The sequence below is a fragment of the Ischnura elegans genome, chromosome 6 (assembly GCF_921293095.1).
Source record: "Ischnura elegans chromosome 6, ioIscEleg1.1, whole genome shotgun sequence".
In the NCBI taxonomy this organism is placed as follows: Eukaryota; Metazoa; Arthropoda; class Insecta; order Odonata; family Coenagrionidae; genus Ischnura; species Ischnura elegans.
In genome coordinates this window covers 105001210-105021365 of record NC_060251.1, presented here as the reverse complement: position 1 = coordinate 105021365, position 20156 = coordinate 105001210, and the positions used below count along the sequence as shown (strand labels likewise).

The window sequence follows — 20156 nt, the reverse complement described above, 5'->3', positions numbered from 1 at the left end:
AAGCTGATATGTGTAGCGGGGGGGGCGTGGTACAAAAAAGTTTGGGAACCCCTGCTCTAGGAGGATAGAAAATGTTCTTTTCTTTCGTTTCTGGCTTTTCATGTGGGTTTTTCTATTCTTATTATTACATTTTTTTATATTGCAGCAACTTCGGTTTCACAAACTTCCAGGAGAAATCGATAATATTTTTCGCCATTCATGATACGACAGCTCTAGCAAGTTGCTCAGCTGAAATCACGGATTTTCCACGCATTCATACATTTTTTTCTCATCCGATCAATCTCTGCTAATCGTTCTGGTGATAAAATCTATATCTTGATGAAAACATAAGAGGATGCCATAGTATTTTAAATTCATACTTTGACTGAAAATCAGATCTGGTTCCGATTGAAGCAAAACGCAGGTGTCTCTCACTCTGTGCATGCGATTGAATGCAATCTTTTGTTCTCAAATCGATAAGATACATTTCAAATGATTGCTAGATCAGACGCAATTCATAAGCATACCAGTTCATAGCCTCGGGATATTTTGCAATACACTGTGGGACCACGAGTAATCAACCCATTTATTTATTTTCTCGTTTAAAATTTATATTGCAATTGCCTTAATTAGATCAATGGCTTGTGATTAAGAACGCAGCTCATAAGTTTGTATTTGTCAGTAGTTCTATATTTTTCGGAATTATATATTAATTTTGAATTGTAAAGTAAAGAATTGTGAAGTAAAGAGATCAGCATCGAAAATATATAAATTATTTACCCCATTTTTGGAAAAGCTATGTACCGAAGGCTTACTATAGTTGCTTCGAAGTTAAGATTTAGTGTAAGTATACAAATAATTTCAGAGGTAAGGAAAGAAAGGAAAGGGATAGGAACATATACTAGAAAAAGGATATATATATATAAGTATTTTCCTCCCATTTTTGGCAAATGTACCTAATCAAGGCTTACCAAAGTTGCTTAGAAGATATAACGTAATTTAAAACTCTTGCACCTTCGCCTCAACTCTAACTCACCTTTGAAGTACTGCGTAAATGTTTACACCGATTTCAGCTTTTTGCAGCTATTTAAATACATTTGTATCAGCCTATGGGGTGATATTTTCAATAGTAAAATACTCAATTCAGCTGATAAATTGTCAATACATTTAAATTGAACTTATTTCTACTATATTAATTCATTTATTATCAAAATTACCCAGCACCATTTTCCTTCCCCTTTGGTAATCTGTTTTGTTGGCTACAATTTGTTTATTCATCTTGATCACCGATGAACTGCGTCCAACTTGAGCGTTCTGTCCTTCCGTTGTCCCCATCCCACCTGAGGCAGGTGTGTAACCTCATTTGATGAACTTCAGAGATAAAAACTTCAGTGACGCGTCACCTTTGTTTAAAAGGAGATCTCAAAGGCTCAGCTCAGTCATATCCATGCGGTCTTCTTCGTATGTAAGTACATCTCTATTTGATTTCCCTTTTTGGCTCCATTGGCGCAATTCATTCTTTCTTGAACATTCAGAACTTTTTATACTCAAAACTCCTCTTAAATTATTTTAAATTCAATCGCTATTATTATTGCTGCATAACCCCAGCTTTGAATATTTTTATGTCTGTAATGCAATGTGCCCTTTATTGAAAATTCCGTGATTTTGAATGAGTTTTCAGATCAAAAAAGAAAAAGTATCGCTTTTTTAAAAGTAATTTAAATGCTGGCAGCCATGGTTTAAATATTCAGGATTAGTGAAGATACTTGGTTTGTAAAGGCCGTTAAGAAGTATCAGATTTCCGCCATTTAGATTCATGTGCTTTTATCCATAAATATGACTGGTTCTGGGTCTGGGCGTTCATTCTGGTTTTAATTGACGGCCGCTTGCCAAAGCTGGTGACGAAATACTCCAATTTCTCTTCATTCAATCCATCTTCTTATGACAAGCTAACATTAGCTGTAACTATCCATTGGCTACGAAAGAAGCGGAATGAACGCCATGAAGGGTAGAGACTACAGGCAACCACAACCTACTCACCTGCTTATATTACATCCTAGTCCCACTCCACCGGTCATGAAATTGTGCAGGATAATCTAATATACCACACTTTTTCTAAAATACATTGCCCTATTTCTCTATTTTTCCTGCATTTTTTTATATTATTGGGTAGATAATTTTAAAATATATTTGATTCAAAAGCATTTATCTTTATCAAAAAAATTTAAATTGTATTATCTTCAGGACAGTTTTTTCTCCCTTGAGCAAAGCTTACTGGTAGAGAATAAAATTATTAATAATATCAATAGATTTTTTTAGACTTGCCAGAGAATATTCCTAGAGATTTTGCTTCCTTGTTGATGTTAATCAGTTGATAACTGCTTGAAGATAAATTTTTGCAGTATTATAAATAAGTAGAATATTCTTATATTTTATTTAATTCGCGGCATCTTCGGAATTCTTTTGCCTTTTGTTGAAATTTTCCTCAAAAGTTTTGCCCTGAATAATCGCTATCACTCAAGATGTAACCTCTGTATTTTAAAACAGCATGATGCAAGAATAAAATGTGCGGATCGCCTTTGATTTTGCCTTTGAGATCATAACAGATAATCAATAATAATCTCATTCCTCACAATTTAAAGAACAACTGAAGTTTGGATAAATAATAATTAGGGAATAGACACCCTTTGAGACTTTCACTTCGCTTCAGGATTGCCGAGTCGCTCATTTAAAAATAAAGTTTGAATTGATTTGTGCTGCATTCATTTATTTTCTTAATTTGCACCAAACTGCTGGACCGCAAAAACAAAATATATAAAATAGACACACAAAATACATTCAGATAATACAGTGTCCAAAAATTGAAATAATGCAAAGAAAGAATAAAGTACAAATCTTCATTATATACCTGTATCACTATTTGTGTATTGGCATGTATTAGATTAAAGAATTAAAAATGGCTTCCTGCCTTCTCGACGACCAATTTACCGAGTGTTCGTCCGCCTGAGAAACCAGCATTGCTATTGGCTTATCAGATATCATAAAAATGATTGGAACAAACTGCGGATACTTTCTGTGAATATCGTCCCTCCAACGCTGATATTTATCTTAATAAACAACTACTTATCGTGACTGTCGGAAATCAGGAAAAAAACAGCGCTTGATTTCATCAGCGAATGAAATTTATTTACCAGTAGTCGCCATCAAAGATAAAACTAAGGTTAATTTTTTAAGTGTGTTGAAATCTTTATCTGCTGATCAGCGAAGGTCATCCGATTCAAGTGGGTTAAGGACGTAAATTTTCGACGAGAGAAACGAAATTTTTCAATAATTATTTGATTTTAAATTAAAACTTTCTGTTCACGGCGGACGATATTGGTCCTATAACACCCCGAGACGTGAGGTTTGGATACAAAAATTTGTTCTGATTGGAAAACTTACACCCCTGAATTCGGTTATGATCAAGATTTGTGGTAACACTTAACACATGTCTCAATTTTTGTCTTGAAAATTCAATTATTCAAGATGTAACCAATAAGAAGCCATTGCATTATAAAACGACTTGATGTAAGATAAGTGTGTGGATCAGGTTTTATTGTGCCCTTGATGTAATAGCATACTATTAATCATATTCTTCGTGATATAGAAATGGTTTAAGTATAGATGAACAAATATTTGGAATTTTAAAACTATCATTATGAAATGGGAGAGAATTTTTAATGAGCTGCAACTGCAAAATGACAACTATGAAATTCTCTCCCATGCACAAAAGTTTCCCATGCTCCGAGCTGTAATACTAAATAGTAGGTAGTGAAATGCGTCAATATTCAAAATAGCATGGTAACTGTTTTTTTTCACACACTCTACACCTTGTCATCCATGTAGCTAATGAAATGATCTCGTTAATCAATAATAGTTTATCGTTTGTATTACAATTTAAAAAATGGAAGGCACACCATTTTTTTTTTTCATTTTTAAATCTGCCGCCTAATTCTCGAGCTATTCGCGGCGAAAAATCGTTTAATCGTGTCGGAGATAAGTTGATGACGTAACGAGCTCATGCCAGAAGGGTTAAGGCACCTCAAAAACTTCTCGGCCTTGCGCATGGACCTCATTTGATTCATTTCTGCTTGCACTCTTGTGAGCGAACCTTTCCTCAGCGATAGGATCTTCCCTAACGAGTTAATGAACCAAAACTCCAATGACATCTGCAAATTATGAAAAGTGGCGGCAACTTTCGAGTCCCTTATTTGGGACGGATGAAGTACGAAGTGCTGGACATGGTGGGTGAGGAGAGGTAGCTTCTAGATGAGATACGTAGGAGACAGAAGGTATGGATGGAGGGAGTTCTTAGCGGGGAGGGGATGTTGAAAACGGTGTTAGAGGGTAGTATGTTAGGTAAACGAGAGAGAGGAAGGAAGAGAATAGAATTTTTTGTTGGAATGAAAGGTTATTGTGAATCGAAGGGGGAATTACTTTAAGGAAGGAGAGCCTGCCAAAAAGCTTAAGCACTCCATGGAAACCTACCATAATTGGTAGAATACTTTTAAAATAAATTACCAATCAATTAGCAAAAAACCTTGCCTGGGAGAGAATATTTTCGTCGCAGCAAATCTTGCACTTCAACTTACCGATTGCTTTTAATGAAATGCAATTTCAAGCGTATAAATTCCTTTGTATGGTTTTTTTCAGGCCCTGGATATCGTAAGTCATCACCATGAAGGTCACTCTTGCTATTGTTGCTGTGGCAATGGCCATCTTCGTATGCAGCGGAGCTGGGATTCCAAAACCACACCGAAAAATGGATCCCATGATTGAGCACATCCTAAAAACGGTCCCGCATGAAGAAATAAGTAAGCTCCATTAAAATTTTAACATATGATCACCGAGAACGTGAAACTTGATACGAATTAGATGGACTTATTACTTTCCTGCACCTATACATTCTCAGAAAGCAAGAGTAAAAAAATAAGTAACATCATTCTGGAGAGCACCTTACCAATTTCATATAGGCGTCATTTGGGATGGACAGAGATCGTTGTTGTTTCTCTTTAGTCGTCAGCTTTCTTCGGATGCCTCAGTCTTTTTACAAAGTAAAATAAACAAAGAACTTTATATAAAAAGTGACTTTATACATACTAATGACGCGCACGGGTGCAAATTTAGATCAAGGGTGAAAATCGCTATGAAAAAATTATTTCGCGTAGCCGGGATTAGATCGCGAATCCCCGGTCAAATATGATACAAGGTATGAAAGTGTAACGGTCGGCGATGTAACTAAAGACGGGAAATCTGGGTTCGAATCCCGGCTAGGCCAAATGATTATCAAATGACCGATTTTCACCCTTGGGGTAAAGTTAAAGTAAAACATTGATTTAATATGATTTATGGCTTTCTAGATGAATTTGAGGTCCAAAGATAACCCAAAAATTTGTTTTTTATTCTTTTATTGTTATTCACGGATGGTATGCGGAGTTATTTTCGGTTATACTCGAGGGATAATACTTATCCTTTGGTACTAACATGCCACATATAAAATATATTGATGTATCAGCTCTCTGCGGTTTTTCAAAAATTCTGAATATGCATCTTTTGAAGTACTTCATTCTTTAACTTTTTACGTAAGTTACTATATTTAATGGATCATTTTATAAATATTAGCAGAGTAGCGCCTATATTAAATACCTATTCCTAATATTTATTATTGAAATTGGGTTTTACTCGGTAAACCCAATTCCATACGATTTAAATATTTAGTCCAAGACAGATACTACATATTGGTTCCAATTCTAACAATAAGTTCTACCATAAGGCCCATAAAGGGGATCGGATAATCGTGGTTGGTAGAGTGTTGGTTTTTCTCCCGGGGGCTCGGGTTCAAATCCCAGCGGTAACAGAGAATTTTCAAAGACTGCACGATCCCTGCTTGAATGTTGTGTGGGGGACATTTCAAGCGCAACACTCCGTCCGTCGGATGGGACGTTAAGCCGTGGTCCCTTTAGCGCCTTTAGCTAAGAGCAGGCTAATGCCGACGCCAGGTTTCTCTCCACCCTTCCCTCCTCACCCTCCCCTCATGGCGCAAATGGCCTCAGCTGTCGGTCGCCTCATCCAAATACCATGCCACCTTGTTTCACCTAGGCGCAAACAGTCGTCCATTTTCAAGAAATCCCAACTATTTCGCCTACAATCAGTTCTCAGGAGGATTCTTATTCTCTTATTATACTTACTGTCCTTTCTAGTTGAGGAAGTCAGGAGGATACTTGACCCACAACTCTCCTCCTCCCTGGATGACAAGCTCAAGGCATTTCTGGAAGGTTTGAAATCCAAATTCCCCGAGGGACTCCCTGAATACGGAATACCGCCCTTGGATCCATTTTACGTGGAGCATTTTCCTTTCGACATCCAGCAGGATTTCGCCAAGTAAGATGGAAGCGAATGTTTCTGCATTCCAATTACAATTAGTCCAAATACTCATGGTGTGTTTTTTTTCACTTAATTTCTGGTGAATTTTCATTATTACCAGTGATTCATCTACGTTGGGGCAGCCTAAGATTGTGCTTTTGGCTCCGCCTGCGATGGGAAAAGTATTATTGCCGGCTGCAATAATTGCAAAATTGATGGAGATGAGAAGACAAGGTGTACAAGTGATTTTTTCTAAGCAGAGTTAAGAACAGAAATTAGGTACAGAAAACAAACTAGATCAACTAGATCTTTAGAAGTGTATTTGATTTTCCATTTGATATCGGCACAGAGTAGAGAAGAATTCGTATCTTTTGGCTACCAAATTAATGTATATTTAATCTATCAAATTCTGTACCTGACTCAACATAGAAAAAAAATCACTCATGCCCCTTGGCTTCTCAACCTTGCATTTTAATGCTTTAAACTTTCGAAGAAAGCAGTGATTTAAGTTTGATTTGTTATATGTAATATCAAAATTGGTTCTTTTGGATAAAAATAAAATGTATATTATGTTCTTATTTATTTTTTTATAGTTCTAGCGGATTGTCAGTTTTAATCCATGCATAATGTAACGCTGTTTTGAGAATCAAATGGAGATCACAAAGCACTAGCTACCGAGCATACTGAGCGAGATATCTTCATAATTTACCACTTAACAATCCCACTTTCTCATTGTTTCATGAATAAATAACATGACGGGGTAGAAAAAAGGTGGGGACTAGCTATGAACTTGCCTTTGTTGCTATTTTACTCAGTTTAGACACTTTTTATCGTTTTCCAACTATTAGATATTTTGCGCATGCTGTGGCAAGTTGACGGCAACACACGATGTCTTCCTCAAATCATTGTGGATATCGCCTCCGAAAAGAACAAATATCGTACTTTCAGGTTGAGTGGAAACCTTGATCATGGAAATCTGACTGAACTCTCGAGCTATTCCATCGACTACACGAAGATAAATGTATTCGGATTGTCTGTGGCCGTGAACTTCAGCCTTCCGGAGATAAAGGCGAAAGGACATTACGACATTGATGGAGAAATTGCAGACCTTCTTCCCGTTTACGGAGCAGGAGACTTCCAGTAAGTAAAATCCGTCCAATCTTGAGAGGCAACTTTAGATCCAGCCCCTTTACCATGAGGACAGCATAGAGGAGATCCAATTCCATCCCATAGAAGATTATTCTCTGCTGCCACTTCGGTCGCATTTTAATCAGTGATGGCAAGGGAAACTAAACGAAAGTGAAAACCATTAAAAATTTCAATAGTTTAGTTCCCTGGAGCGAAATGTAGAAACTAAACGAAATGGGTTTAAACCCGGGAAGCCAAACTCAGGCTCGAAACGAAATCGGAGTCAAAACTACTTCAGGTCAAAACTAAAGTAAAACTGTGGGACGACACGAAACACAGATAATATTTCGCACCGGAGGGACCACGTGCTTCACCTTCGAATAGTTTAGTTTCGACCATCGCGCCGAGTACGAAGTATGGTTGAATGAAGTAAGGGGTTGGCCTACCGCATTAGATGCATGGGGCACTCATATTTTTACCACTTACAGGAGAGCGGTTAACGCAAACCGGCCATTCGATTTTTAAGCTCATTTTTTAACCTCTATACACGTATGTCAAACGCAATGGGTGGAGACTATTCCCTCTTATCCTGCTCCACTCAACTTCCGGGATCGAAACTTAACAATGAGTAGCGGAGTTTCGATTAATTTAGTTTCGTTCCCGGGAGTAAAGTTTCGTCCCGGGTTGAAACTAAACTCCTCGGTGATTTTAATTTCGTGCAGGAACGAAACTAAACCTAGGCCTCGTATTTTCGTTTCCCTCCGGGTCGAATCGAAACATTTTCGTCTCATTTCACTTGCCATTCCTGATTTTAATCGGTTTTCAAAAATGTCCGAGTCGCGGCGATGAGTGCAATGTGATTCACTTTTTTTCTAATATTTTGCATAGTAATGTTTGTAATTGCAAGGAATCAAATTATAGAGTCATGAATTTCATAGATCACATCGGCATGTATATATAAATTTCGGTTAAAACCCCTGATTATACCTTATTTCCCCGTGAAACTCGGAACATTTTGTCCGTCAGCGACGCGAGTGGCGACTTTTGTAAACCCATTTAAATGCGCGGAGAGTGAAAACACATTTAGAGGCCGACTTGTGGACCCTCTTTCGTAATATTCTTGCCCATAACGTTCAATCGGAGTCTGTATTTCGTAATGCTTAGCCATAATCTTTTCTCCATTTCCAATAATATTTTTTAAATTTATGGAAGTTCTACCGCTTCTGAATAACTCAAAGCAAATGCTGTTCACATATTTTGTTCAAATATTTCGCTTTCATGATTGAAATCCACAGATGATTATGATGTTTGTCCGACAAGGGATGTCTTTGCCATTTATAAGAAATTTTAAAAAATGCTCTCATAATTGGACTTTTTATGACTGGTGGCTATAAAATAATTGGCTTATTGTGCTATAGCTTTGGGAATTGACGTTTGATAATCCCCATTTTTATTCAGGCTTATGGCATAATGTGGATGCTAATTTTTGGCGTAAAATTTCGTGCGCAATACTATTTACGTAATTATTTTTATTCAAATTGACTTGTCTCTCCACAGCCTCACAGTAAAGGAATTCAGTGCATCCGTTGTGGTTACTGCTGGAACTGATGATCAAGGTTTCATCTTTGTCAGAAACTTGGACCTAGGATTCAACGTCGTGGGCTTGGATGTGAGTACATCGGATGGTAAAACTTATGTATAAATATGACATTTGAATAGGCACCTTCCTAATTAATAACTTACAAACTCTGTAACAGTGATAAAATAATGAATTTTTACTTTATTACAACGAGGCAATTATTACGTATCGTTTGATATCCCATTTCTATAGAAGTGCAACATTGTAACAGGCTTCTCGATTCTACTATTTTATTTCCCATACAAATTCTCTGCTAAAAAATCTTTGATTTTGTGGCTGAGAAGCAGGATTGGCTGTAACATTTATTTCATATAATTTTGTATCTATTTGTCCGATATATGGTTTTAATCTAATTAGTATACACTCAAGTAGTCGCGTGATACTAAATTGGGTAACGATAACATTATAATGCATTACCAACCCCTATTTAACTTAGTTATACTCTCTCTGGACCTAGACGTTTACGTCGTTGACTTTGCTGTATTACTGGCAGTTGCAAAGTACTCGCGTAGGGTCACACTACCCAAATCATAAAAGAAATAGAAATTCAATTTTAAGGGAGACATCAGAATATAACATTCGTTAATATAAGACTATAATAATTTAGTGCTTAGAATTGAAACTTCGTAGTCAAAAATTTTATTTTGCATTGAGGACATAGATATTTCCAACACCGAGCGATTGCATAGGATCGATACTCATATTGGAAAATCGTGTAACCGAAGTTCAAACAGCATTACAAGAGTGGTTAAAGAAAATTATGGTGTACTCATTGATACATCATTTAACTAAAAGTAAATTTTATCCATCAAAATAATCGCTCGGGTCATGCAGACCCGACGCGACACTAGCAGTAGCGACGCTAATGCGATCATGTTGGAGGGAATAGATGGGTTTACTCACGGTTGTGCCTAAGTGTATAAAATTAATATATATATATAACTGCTTAGGCAAGAGAGAAAAAATAGGCGTCATTAAATGCTTTAACATTCTCCCTGCTATATCAAAATGTTTGACTTGTAAAAACACAAGTTTTTGGCATAGATGTGATAAGTGGCAATTTTTGAGTTTATCGACAGACAAATTATTTTATTTTGCACTGAGATGAAACCTTAATATATATTAACTTTTTCATAAAACCATTTTTCACTGCGTACTATAAATATCACTCCGAAACACAAAATAGTTTGCCTTTATTCATTGAATAACAACGTAGATACTTTTGAACCCAATCTCCGGCGTTTGCCTATTGCTTACTACATGTGAATTACATTCTCGTTTTTAGCCGTTGGCTAGGTCCATTCATAAAATATCGAATATGGCGATCATAATGGGAGAAAATGGAAATTTTGAAAAAAAAAGATGGTAACATGTGTAATTATTATCACCAAACATGTAGCCAGAAATTTCTTCTTCAGAGGAGCTTGTGTGTGGTATGCGAGTTGCCTATACTGACATTTCGTCGTTGATTCGCTCCCATCGGAAAACCTTGCATTTCATTAAATCTGTTCTATATTTCGTTATGAAATGTAACCATATGGAAAAACGGAGTGAGCATAGATGCCTCTCGCCTAGCGGTCTCCTTTGTATATGTGTTGCGGGCAGTCTCCACAAGGGGAAATATTTCGAATAAAATCAACTGATTTGGGCGTTACTTGGTGGAACGATGAAATATTCATGGTGAAACAAAACTCAGTACTATTCCACAAACATTTCGGGTGGAGGCTGAAGCCCTACAAAAATGCACCATCCTGAGAAAGTAAAAGAAAACATTTCGGGTGGGGACTGAAGCCCTACAAAAATGCATCATCCTGAGAAAGTAAAAGAGAGGTACAATTTCGCACTCGTTAGACCACACCTTAAATATACAGCGAGCATATGGTATGCTGTGCAGAAAGGCTTAATCCGTGGACTTAATAAAACACAAAGGAAAGCTGCGTGATTGGTCAAAAACTGCTACGGACGTACAGAAAGTATTACCCAGATGTTAAGGGCATTTTAGGAGCCGCTAGAGTATTGGGCGCTACGCTCTAGGCTTAGAATGATTGATCAATTGAGAATAGATATCTTTAGGAGCGACTCGAAGAACATCATATTAGAACCCCAATACATTTCCAGGTCCGACAGGAACGATAAGTGAAGGGGGATATTTTGCGGAACGGATAGGTATGGGAATTCGTTTTCCCCCGCACGCTAAAAGACTTCATTAAATGCTAGGCGCAATTTTGTTAGAGCATTTCCATTTCATGAGTAAACGGCTGTTGTCCTAACACCCCCTTCCACACGTCTATTGAGCCAGCTTGAGGGTCAGTGTATTGATGTAGATGACCCTGAAAATTAACCCCAATCCTCAAATATTTTTCTCCCTCAGTCTCGTCGGCGTAGTCGATCGAAATTGCGGTGCCTGAAATTTCATTTATTGAAATACATAACATTTCCAATCGAAAAAAACGACACGAAAACAGACGCTATCATCGAAGTAAGCCAATCAGAACCATCAATTGTATCTCGCGATCTTTGATTCTGTCATTTCAATCTCATTCTCACTCGAAGATGCCGATAAGCGCTCTTGTAAACATTTCCTTTCGAGGAAAGAATGCGCTTTCACATATGTCACCACAGCTGATGCGACATTTTTTCAGTATTTTATAATATTGTCTTTTTCAATTCCGGAAAAATTGATTCAGTTTTCAAGCATTTCTTTTCCCAAGTTTTGAAATTATTATAGACACGAAATTGCCGCCTATTTCATTCGGCTCATGGAGACCGTATTTTTTGGTGAAGGAGTTATCCTAGAGAATAATGGTAGCAAAATCCCCCTTAACCAGTCACGTTTATATTTTTCGTCAACTCAATAGCCTTTAAGCGCCTGTTTGCATGGCAACCCACAATGCTCTTTAGCCCTAATCTCAATCTCTGCGGTAAATGACGCAATGACTTCGTGACGATATTTCAACACAGAATTTAGAAAGGAAAATGAATAAATACGAATATTTCTTCATTACAACGTTGATGGCTGGACAATTTTCAATATTTTTTGTATCTTCACATCATAGGACTATTGCATAATATGGAGATAACTTACTTTTCTCCATGACTTATTTACATGTTTTATGCCACGACATGGGAAACCAGTAAAAATCCTAAATTGATTCATGGCAGAAAGAGAGGAATAGGATTGTGTGTTGTGGGCAGAGATGATCTTGGGAGATTTCATAAATGCTCATCTAATTTAAGAAAAATGCAGGTCGCACTGATAAACTGAGATTTATTTGCCAATATTCATTGTGTCCAATAAAAACTGCATTATATTCCTCTGGTTTGGAAAAATAAAGGACTATTTTTCTGTTGTGTTTTGCAGAAATTTAAAGGCTTGAGACAAATATTTTGAAAGCTAAAATAGACTTACTTGGAAAAAAACTTGGATCTGCCCTTTTGGCACGGATATAGCTTAGTCTAGGTTAGAGGTGGATACAGAAAAAACTCAAGGGAATGTAAACATACAAACATACATACTTTATACTTAGGTACTGCAAAAGATATCTTGAGCTACCTTTACTTTTATCGTAATAAAAAAATAGTCAAGTCACATTTTAAGTTTTTTTAGTTTAAGAATGTCTTATTTAAACTGATTATACACATATACAAGACAATACCATATTATGATATAAAAAAGTCACAATAGGGTAGTTCCCTTCATCAAAGAAATTAAATGGTATTGATTGCGATGCATTATCCACCATTATTGAATTCATGATACACAAATTATTCAGTTTTAGAAATCCCAGTTTAGACAAATGTTAATGGTCAATTTTAACCTCATTTGAAAAAGGCCAGATTGGCGGCCATGCGATGCCACTCCACATGACGTCACAGGGGCTCAGATGCTATATGAGTAGTCAGGATTTTTAAATTGTCTGAGATTACGTATGCATGCATGAGGCACAGACCTCAGGGAAACATCTCTTAATAATCAAATAATAAAATTACCTATGGTCGGAAAGTTTCCTTTGTTTGATAGGGTATTAATAATCCTTATTTAAGCCAAGCACTACCTTCTAGCAGGGTACTCTGCTAGCAGCCTGCATTATAGCGGTGCTCGTAGCCTCACACAAAGGTGACCTCACACAGCAGCAGCCGGAACCAGAATGGCATCACACGGGCTTTTCCCAGCATTCATACTTAGCCTTCGCGTATTCGCATACTTGATATTTTTCACCTTTCATTTAATCGCAAAATATAGATATAGTCATTTACAAATCTAAAATCGTGAAATACGAACTCCAGGAGTAATAATCTTTCAATTTGGGCAATAGAAAGAAATAGGAAACCACCAAATTGTGGCTCTGCAACGTTTGGCCATGTGGGCAACCCCATTTGTAACTGCCATTGCAATTCGTTCCCAGTACAAAGTAGTGAAACGAGGCACCCTGTTACCTACCATCACGGCTATCACTCTCAGATTCCTTATCCTTTAGGCATTCATTAATAACACATTACTCTCTTCTTACAGACCCACTTCGAAGGACTTTTAGATGGTGGCGACGAGAGTGATTTGGCAAACAAGCTCATCAGTGATATTGCTCCCAAGGTGATTGATGCCTACAGCCCACAAATCAGTGGCATTCTCTCCGACAAAATTGTTGAAATTGCCAACAAGGCCCTGTCAAACGTAACCCTAAGCGATCTCATCCATGCTCTTGGCTGAGGGAAATGCTGACATTTTTGGACAATCCAATGGATATCTCCTACCTGTTCTATTACCATCAATGTATATAGCTTATGATTACAGTTTGCTTGTAAATATAAGCATGACAGAGACAATTTGATTGATGCACTGCATGCTGCAGCAAAATAAATTTCATTGAACAAAAGGATTAGTTCTATTCTCTCATCCTCTATCCACATCCTCGTAATAACCTGCACCAAAGTCAGATTGAGGTTGTTGTTTTCAGTGGTGCAGCTAGGAATTAAGGCTAGAAGGGTTTTTAGGGGCAACTAATACTGGAGGTCTGGGGGTTATATAATACCAGCCAGGAAAGGAGGTGCCAGGACCCTCCCCCTGAAAATTTTTATGATTAATTGTTAAAAATAGTAAGTTTTAAGGCTTTCTGTGGTACATTTTATTGTTCCTCACACAATTCTATTAGTAATATTAATCAAATCAAGTAAAATGGATTTAAGTTTAAAATTTCTCTGAGCTCTGGGGGGGTTTTGTCCCCCCTAATTCCCTGCACCACTGGTTGTTTTGGGAGGTTTGTCTCTCCGTGGTTCCTTGGGGGAATGCAATACCTCTCAGAGATAATGCACCTGAGGTCTGATACGTGTGAAGAAGTGGATTTTAGATAATCATCAATTATTTTTTAAACATTGCTTTTTTACACCAGTGGAATAAAAATTTTCATTGGAGAGCCACCTTAAAGATTGCCATCTTTTCAATTTTTACAGAAACTATGGGAGTCCACCCCATCAATCCACCCCAGCAATTTTCGACTTCCCTGCAACCCACCTCATTAGGTGTGGTGCAGGAGCAATATTTAATGTGGCTCACAGATGCAAGTTTATATTTCAGCAGCTTAGAGTTCATTTCAGATATCTATTTAACTGAGAGGCAGGCCCAAGTTTCTTGGGGGTTGAGGGAGCAGGGCAAATAAATTCCTGACTTCTTGAAAACCAACCAAAATGCAAAAGGTGGAGCATAGGTTCTGGGAAATTCTGTCGATTTCAGTCCTCCATGTTGCATCCTTCGTGAGTTAGTTAGCTATGTTGCCAATGGAGGGTTTTTGAGACAGCATTTCATTTCTATTTACTTACAAAGTCTTCTGAGAAAACATTGTCCACCTCTCTCTCTCTCTCCCCATTCCCTATAGTGTCGCAGGTCCTACCTCCTGCCGCCACTCCACTCAAAACATTCTGAGCTTGCATGACTGGGCCAGTTGCAAAGATATTCCAAAAGGATAATAGTAAATAATGTTTAAAAATAAGCAATGAAAATCTAAAAGCCACATATGTCAATGCATAAAAGAGCTCCAATTTATTATCACTGGGAGGTATCCCATATTTACTTTACCCCCGTGGTGCTGTGAAAAGAAATTAACCTCCCTGAAACAATCACCTATGTCTAACCTTAACCCTTGGCCTATGTCTCCCTCTTATTTATCATTTTTTTGGGCCTGGAAATATGGAGTCATTCTAAAATTATAATGACTGTAAAATTATATCTGTCCTGCATGGCTTCTATGGTGTTGTGAAAATTTTTCTTCTCCATAGGAATATCTTCCCTCCTGTAGGCACATCAAATGATTTCACTAATGTTAGCCCACATCGCCCCAATAACAGCGTAGAATTCTTCCATCCCACTCCTTCCATCCCTATCCCTACCCAGGAGGCGTCGTCATCGGGTTCACTTCGTGGTGGCACTTCCTTACTCTCCACCCCCCCCTCCCAAGGTGACTGAACATATAAGTTGAACTACTTGGTGCCCCCATGACTGTATCCTCTAATGACCCACCCTGGGCCTCCATCCACTGTCCCTCATGGCAAGATTTTGCAAAAGTACATTCAATCTATGCCTAGCATGTAGACTCTGAGTCTCTTGGGGTCGGAATATCTGATCTGCCTATTACCTATTATTAAAGTATTCTACTGATTGAGGTAGGTTTCCATGGAGTACTTAAGAAGCATTCTGGCAGCCTCCCCTTCCTTCGTGTGCTCTTCAAATCACTATAAAGCCAACTCCCTTTCATTCTATCTAAAAATCCTATTCTCTTCCTTCCTCTCCCTCGTTTACCTAACATTTTGCCCTCCAACACCGTTTTCAACATCCCCTCCTCTCTGAGTAATCCTTCCATCCATACCTTCTGTGTCCTCCAAATCTCATCTAAAAGCTGCCTCTCCTCACCCACCATCTCCAGCACTTCGTTACTCCTCGTCCTCCCATCCACTTCACCTTCTCTATTCTTCTCCACACCCATCAAGTCTTCTCCTTCCTTAGTGTCCACATTTCTGTACTGTAAAGCGCTATACTCCAGATCAGGCTCTTCCCTAACCTTTTCTTTAAACTCTTAAGGCCGTAACAGTCGGCGAATTATTTCATTTGCATTTTCATGCGCATGATCATTCACCGTGTATGACGGAACAATTCACGAGTGAAGCTTCATGCCCATGATCATTAAGTGAAAATTAGAACATGTTCTATTTTGCTTGCATGTTCCTGTGAATGATCACATGATCATTCCGCATGATGGTTCACCGTGTATAGAGGCCTTTACATAATGATCCCCTCATAAGCTCCATCCTGTTCATGAACAACTCCTTCACTTATGTAATTCCTTTCATACGCCCTTAATGGTGTATCCATTTTCCTTTAATGTGCTGCCCAAATAGTAAAATCGATCTACCTCCTCAAGTTTACCCCCCTACTTTTACCTTGAGTCTCACATTCAAGAGCTTTTCATGCTCTCTATTCCTTTACAGCAGTGTTTTATGTCTGTTCTACATGCTCAGCTCAGCAGAGTGGATCAGCCTCGTAAATGGCTGATTGGAGTGGTGTAGAGGCTATTGCAAAGTGTGGGGGGTCGGATCATCTAGCCTGGGATCCCTGGCTTCAATTATACACCACGCTGTTGTCATTTTCTCTTTCTCATTTGGTTCTTGTCTTTGGTTGTGTCTGGTTGACTTTCAAGCATGGATCCTCTCACTGAGTTCAGAAGTGCTAAAGGAATTCAGTCGTGCTAGAAATTGGGGTGTTCATGAGACCATATCCAAGCAGCAGATGATATCCATCCATCTACTTAACAATACCTTCACTGCATACATGCTCAACAATCGCCTACCAAATCAAATCTGCTCATCTAGATAGCCCTTATATGTATTACTAAATGAGCGAATTTGATTCGGCAAACGATTGTTGAGCATTTATGCAGCGGAGGTATCGATAAGGTTGATATATTCAAAACATTAGTTTACTGACAAATACAGAGGTTTGTATACAAAACATCATTAGATAATGGATATTTAGCCAGCATATAGATATCCTATTTATATCATCCATGACAAGTGATAAAAATAACAATATGTACATAGATATCCTATTTGTAACATCCATGACAAGTTTTAAAAATAACATTACGTAGCTATCAAAGTTGTAATATCCATGATATTCTTAATTGACATTATGCAGATATAGTCCATACATATTAAAATAAGGAAAGGTAAGAGAAGGCTAAGTCTAAATACAATACAGGTAAATAAAAACAAATTATTGTAGAAAAACTTAATGCACTTGTTCTTTATTATCACCCTTGCCATCAATTCAAGTACCATCAAAATGGGTGACTTGGGATGATTTTAGCATTCAAAACTCAACTTGTCTCTTCAATTTCAGTTAAATTTTTTGAAATCAATATCAAAGTGCAACCTATGTGTCAGGAATAATTACAAAAAAATTATTGGGTAATCATTTGCAGCTTTATTAACTATGTAATTAGAACTATCCCAAGTCACACCATATTATGGGGTGGCTTGGGATCCCCTGTAAATAATGTTAGATCCAGGTATGCAGTCCATATGGGTGACTTGGGACTCTAATTTATTTTTTTAAATAAATGATTTTTCAGGACAATGTAAACAAAAACTAAGTAACCATATGTCAATCATTTTAGATTTTAGTCAGGAATTATAGTATAATTTTCAAAACTTTAAACATTAAAACAAAATTGTGTATTATTAAGATATTTTATATCATTCATCAAAATAAAATGAGGGTATTAATATAAAAATATATCAAACTTCCACAAAACTAAATAAAAACATTATATTAAAACCACACAATTAACCCTCTCCTTCCTAAACCGCCCGAAACCGGCCATAAACATTTCCCCATCATGCACGAAGTTTAAATACCCATTTGCCCCACTGGTAGACCTATTTTTCTCCGCTATGAGGAACTGACGCAGGTTACTTCAATTAACTTGCAATAACTTGAAATATATTTAAGTGTTTTGTTTTAAATTTTGTATACGTTTTAAGAATATATTAATTTATTGAAAGAAGTTGGCCTTACCTTATATTGAATTTAATTCCCTCCTTCAACTCCATTCTCTTGGTGATATTGATGATAACATCCTATTTTGCAAAGAGGTAAATCGCATCCGATGCATTTCCATGACATTTCTATGCTCCTACCAGCAGGAGTTTTTCTTTTCTTTGAGCTGCAATAGGCGCACACTTTTTTTCTCCCCACGATCTTTACAAGAGAGTGTTGATGTCTCTGTGAAAATGTGCCCATCGGAAGGATTCTTTTACGTCCCACTACTTTACGCGAGGAGAATTTCCCTATCATCTGCCAGTAAAGTGCTAAACGAAAATTCTTCTGTGCAACTCCATGCCTAGTATTTGAGGGTGAATTGGTTTCTTTGTACAAAATAAAACTGTTCACTATAGCCGTGTTTACGACGAAGGCAAATAAATATTTCCACCACTTTTTTGTTTTCCAACCTAAGCCATAATAGCACCTACTTTGATCAGCTCTCTCAACACCACCCATGTATTTGGTGTACAATGCAACTGAATTTGGACAGGACACCATAGTTTGTTTGTTCCCTTTTCCTGTTTTTCTTTGCACATAGACTTTGTTATTGGGATCGCAATTGGTTTGAAGGATACAAATATCCCGATTATCATGCCAAACCGTTGCAGTAACTTTTCCGCTCTGTAAATTTCTACTCTCTCCTCTTTGGAATCTAAGTTTTTTTGGATATTTAAATTCCACAGGCCATTCTTTACGAGATGATCTTGTAGTAGCGCATGCGTATGTGTTATTCATAAGTAATAATTTCATGAGAGATACACTCGAAAAAAAGCTATCAAAGTACACATGATGATTTTTCCCTAAATATTTTTTCATTAAATTCATTACAACTTGCGTCCCAAGAAACATTTCATGATTTCTTTTATCTTTTTTCCCTAAGTACACATTTCCCTGCAGGACGTAGCCATGGGAGCTTGCTAAAACCCAAACTTTAAATCCCCACTTCGTTGGCTTTCCTTGGATGTATTGTTTGATGCAATGACGTCCTTTAAAATTAACCATCGCCTCGTCAACACTTAATTCCCTACCTGGTTAATACTTATGCTGAAAAGTTTCCATTACATCAAGAACCGGCCTAATTTTATGCAATACATCAAAACCCTCCTCTCCCTGTTTTTTTTTTTCCTGAGTTATATCACTAATATGGAAATATTTTGAAATTTTTGTGTATCTTCCAAAGGTCATACAGTCACGAACAATTGAGCAGTCAATATCTTGGCTATGCCAGTAATCCCTGCTTTCAGGCAAATCGAATATTCCCATGTATACTAGCACTCCAATGTATGCCACCATTTCATCGCACGTAACATCTACCCAGTCCTTGTCAGCCTTTCCTGAGGAATGTTGAAGATGTTCTGCATATTTGTTTGTGTTCTTGACAATGTTGTGAAAAAAATCTTCGCCCCCTAGCATATATTTTAGGAAGGAAAATTCATTGTCACCTATCGCCAAATTATGAATAGGCCCTCTCTCTTCTTTGAACTCCGACGGTTCTTCAAAAATCAGGGTGTCCCTCCAAGAGTCATGCACCTGATCATCACCTTTTGAATCACTCGTACTTGGGGTAACGTCATCCTCCAGTTCTACTTCACTTGATCTGTCACTATCACTGTATCCTTCTTCTCCATTCAAACAACTAGAACTATCTGAATCACTCAAAAATTCGCTTCTGTTCACTTCTTCTGCAATAGCATCCTCACTTAACGAATCCATGGTCAGAACTGAGGGGAATTAGGTTTCTTTTTCTTTTAGCTGAGCTTCGCCTCCTCGCCATATGAGATAGGAATAGTGTGAGAGTGCCTGTGACCACCCACAAACAGAAGTGAGGGTGATTCATTTTCTTTTCATTTGAGCTGAGCTTCGCCTCCTTGCCATTTGAGATAGGAAAAGCGTGAGCTTGTGCCTAACCACACAGAA

The 20156-nt window shown here is 37.6% G+C and overlaps 1 protein-coding gene across 1 annotated transcript; it reads left to right on the top strand.

Moving 5' to 3' along the window:
* Positions 1-1342: 1342 nt before the first annotated feature.
* LOC124161303 lies at positions 1343-14022 on the top strand. Its single transcript, XM_046537611.1, has 6 exons — positions 1343-1444; positions 4672-4832; positions 6219-6399; positions 7330-7521; positions 9067-9178; positions 13662-14022. The coding sequence occupies exons 2-6, from the start codon at positions 4697-4699 to the stop codon at positions 13854-13856; spliced, it is 816 nt and encodes a 271-aa protein (XP_046393567.1). The 5' UTR covers positions 1343-1444; positions 4672-4696; the 3' UTR covers positions 13857-14022.
* The last annotated feature ends 6134 nt before the right edge of the window (positions 14023-20156 follow it).